At 44.9% G+C, this 4,314-nt stretch overlaps 1 protein-coding gene across 1 annotated transcript; it reads left to right on the forward strand.

Annotated features, from left to right (window-relative positions):
• The first annotated feature begins 296 nt into the window (after positions 1 to 296).
• Positions 297 to 665, forward strand: LOC135211284 (uncharacterized). The gene has a single exon (XM_064244602.1). It carries the CDS (start codon positions 297 to 299, stop codon positions 663 to 665), a length of 369 nt encoding a protein of 122 aa, XP_064100672.1.
• The last annotated feature ends 3,649 nt before the right edge of the window (positions 666 to 4,314 follow it).

Consider the following 4,314-nt stretch of genomic DNA (forward strand, 5'->3'; position numbering starts at 1 on the left):
ACGACGTGGAACGGTGCATGATTGTTGCACATGCACCGTGCCACACCGTGCTTGATATGAACCTTGGGTATATATAGAGGCCTGCCAAGCACATCCTTCATTCCACGCCCACTCGGCATGTAATATGGACCTCCACAGCCTCTCATCCCAGGAGACCCAGAGATTTTTGGGCTCGGGAGTGGCTGGCACGGCAATAACTACATGGAGACTATGACCAGCTGCTACAAGAACTGAACAAGGAGGACCGCAAAGGACACAAGAATTTTCTACGCATCTACCCTGAATTGTTCGAGGAGATGGTCGAAAGGCTGACGCCCATTTTGAAGAAGAAGGACACGAAAATGCGGCTTGCACAAGAGGTTGGACTCAAGTTGGAGGTCACTCTCCGCCACCTGGCAAGTGGGAACGACTATACAAGCCTCCAATACAGCTTCAGAGTCTCCAAGAGTTCCATTTGCCGGTTTATCCCATTAATCTGCCGAGCCATTATCGACACATACAAACCAGAAGTGATGAAGTGCCCCAAGACACCAAAAGAAAGGAATGATGTAGCAAAACGATTCGCCTCAAAGTGGAACTACTTCAATTGTGTGGGAGCCCTGGATTGGAAGCACGTCGTGATCAAGAAACCTGAAGGTGGAAGATCACTGTACCGCAATTACTAGAAGTTCTACAGCATCGTCTTCATGGCCCTCTCCGATGCAAAATACAGGTTTCTGTTCGTCGACGTCGGTGCAGAAGGAGGTGCTGGGGATGGAGGAACCTGGCAGAAGTACAACCTGGCCAGGGCCATCACATACAACCAAGCAGGACTCCCACAAGACAGAAATCTGCCCAACAACGATGAACCCATCCCCTTCCACCTAGTCGCTGACAATGCCTTCGCTCTCAAGGTGATGAAGCCCTATTCCCACCAATCACGAGATCCCACCGAACGACTATACAGCTACAGATTATCTTGCGCTTATCGTGTGGTGGAAAATGCATTCAGCCTGCTACAGATCAGATGGCGAGTCTTCGGGACGACGATGCAACATGATGTACTGGTGTGCAAGAAGATAACTTTGTGCGCATGTGTCATGCACGACCTGGCACTGCAATACTACCCATGTGCTGGCACCGACGTAGACCATGAGGACCAACACCATAACGTTGTCGTACCAGGTACTTGGAGGCAGGAGTCGCTGAACCTCATGGAACAACTCATGGCAAGAAGGGGACCGAACTACACACGTCGAGCGAAGGCCGTCAGAGATTACCTGGCCCAGTACTACTCATTGGATGCAGGCGAAGTGGAATGGCAAGAGCGAATGGTGTTTCCACGAGGACGACCAGCTACTGACGAATAGAGGACCCAAAGAACTATGTAATAAAACATAACCCAACAATGTACATAATTGTAAATAAAGATCATGATGTATTTTTCATTGTTTTACACTCCCATACTTTTGTATTGTCCTAAGAACTAATAACAATATTAATTTAATAAAGAATATTGGAATGATGATTGGTATATATAAAAAATGATGTTGGAAAATGATTAACTGAAAGTTATAATAACATAATTCATAATGAGACAAATGAGAAGCAAATGATGGACATAACAAAAATACATACTAAACAAACATGAAAAGCATAGAAAGTAAGAAAATGAACATGAAAAGCAAAGAAAGTAAGAAAATGAACATGAAAAGCATACAATGTAAGAAAATGAACATGAAAAGCATATAAAGTAAGAAAATGAACATAAAAAGCATAGAATGTAAGAAAATGAACATGAAAAGCATAGAAAGTAAGAAAATGAACATGAAAAGCATAGAATGTAAGTAAAAAAAAAAACAAGAAAAGCATAGAATGTAAGAAAATGAACATGAAAAGCATAGAATGTAAGTAAAAAACATGAAAAGCATAGAATGTGAGAAAATGAACATGAAAAGCATAGAATGTAAGAAAATGAAATTGTGACTAGGTTTATATCATAACTTTTCAACTGCAAATATATATTATCAACTGAGGTCAATATGTCTTTAGTCTGTAACTGATTTTTCATTATTCCCTTGTTGATAACCATGTCCAAGCAATGTTAATTATTGTTTCACTATCATTTGTATGTGTTCATGTTCATTTGATCATGTTCTCAATATTATATTATTGTTCTTTACCTTGTAAGTTATATCATTTGATGGCCATATTTATTTCAGGTTACATTTCATTTTATAGTTCAAGTTATTTTCCGAGTTCTATTTATCTCATATTTCATATATCATATTTCATGTTAGGTTTACTGTTATATTTCCTCATGTTATTATTCTTTATGGCTATGCTTTTTCATTATTCAATTTCATTTTACCCAATCATATCATCATATATATTATCATGACATATTTTAAGCATCAATAAGGAAAATGTAAATGCAAGTCAGTATTTCAACATATATATTACAAAAAGAAACATTATGAATGATATAAAATGCACAAAATCATTTAATATTAAGAAAATAAAATTCTGCTTATTTATACATTGTTGATTCTATCACTCCATTGTTTCGGGGTCAACGTCCTCCTTTCACCTGGCGAGATGGTCAAGTCGTAGGTAGGGGAGTCCTCTGCGGCAGTAGGTTTGGGGGTCGAAATACTGGCGCCAGGGGTAGGGGGCTGCAAGTCTGCCAAGAGACTGTTGACTAGCGGTGACAGCGAAGAAGTTGAAGATCTTGGAGAGAAGTTCAGTGGTGTCGACCGTCCACTGGGGAAGAATGATGGTGTCGATACCCATGTCGGCTGTGTCGAGTAGACCTGCTGATGAGAGGACTGCTGCTGCTGAGGCTGCTGTTTAGGGAGGGGATCATAGAAGAACACAGGTTGGGGTTGAGATGCGAACCACTGGTGTGATGATCCCTGAATCGGTTGCAGTGCAGAAGCTGTGGAATTTCCTGGTTTTGTCTGCATTCCTCTCTCAACTCGTGTGGGCGTCCAGTGGGAACAACCCCCACGAGCCAGGGCCTCTTTCGTTGGGGCATCCTCTTCTTTGGGTCCCTCCAAACTGTGGCAAAGCCTGATAACTTGCTCGAAGAAGGGCTTCTGGTATCGTCGAGGCATGTACTCCAACCATTGACTTAACAAATACAGTGATGTCACGAGGGGTATTGTTTTGTGCTTGTGGCATCAGTGTGTTGATGCTGGCCATAATCTAGGTCAGTTGATCCTGCAGTCCTTCAGTCAACTCAACTGTGTTGGCGAAGCCGTCGCTCCTCTGGCAAGTTGGTCAATCTCTTCTGCTTCAGCCGCCTCCTCCACTGGATCGAAGTTGCTGACAGGTCCGACATGTCACCACTGGAGGAATCCTCTGTGTCGGTTCTGTGGGACGATACAGGTGAGAACCGATTGCTTGCCATTGTGGGTTCGTGGGCGATGTGACCTCCCAGGAATGCTCATGTAGTCATCACCTCCTCCTCCCGTGGTGTCCTGTGCCATGCAGCTGACCCGCTCTTGTGCTTCCTCTTCTCGATCTTTCCGAAGTCCATACGGTAAGCCTTGAAGTACTTCCGAACTTGCTGGAAGGTGCAATCGGTGAAGGTCGCTGCCAGTTCACGCCAGAGTTCCTCCTTCCTCCTCGGATTCGACCACTGCCTGTCCCACTTGTCTTACAAGGTAGGGAGTGACTTGACGAATTTAACGATGAACTCCTTGTCCTCTGGCGTGAATGGGTAGTCTTGTATGCCTCTCTTGCTGGGGCGTTATCGTTTCTTTGGCTGCACTACGATACCACTCGTGCCTGCAGTGTCCTGAGTTTCCACAAGTAAGGATAAGGTAGGCCCTCCCGGCAGCTCTTCATCGTGGTCTTCAGATGTCTCCTCCCATTGTGCAGGCTGGATGTCCTGGGTGTCCTGGGACTGCTGGGTAGGCCTTGGGTTGGTCTTGCGAAGAGGCATCTTCGTGTCACGTGGCTGGAGCGTGAATGGGTGGGCATGGCTGGGTGAGAATGGGTGGGTGAGAGAGTGGCTGGGTATCCGTGTCAACAGGCTGTCAGAACGTGAATGATGCCCTTGTGTTCTGCCCGGCCCCTTTTATCCTCCCAATAATGCCCACGGCAACATGTGCGCCCCATGTATTAATCGTAACATCACACCGTAACACTCCCGCATGGGAGGTAAGAACCCTCACCACACCACACATGGTGCAGTATGGTGCGGTGTGGCGAAGCACCGTGCGGGTTCTTACCTCTTTTGTTGTGGTGCTGTGCCACACCGCTCACGGTTTCATGAGACTTCCTTAGGCCACCATACGCTGCGCAGAAATTCGAATAGTTTAAAATCCT

This window comes from Macrobrachium nipponense, chromosome 4, assembly GCF_015104395.2.
Source record: "Macrobrachium nipponense isolate FS-2020 chromosome 4, ASM1510439v2, whole genome shotgun sequence".
NCBI lineage: Eukaryota > Metazoa > Arthropoda > Malacostraca > Decapoda > Palaemonidae > Macrobrachium > Macrobrachium nipponense.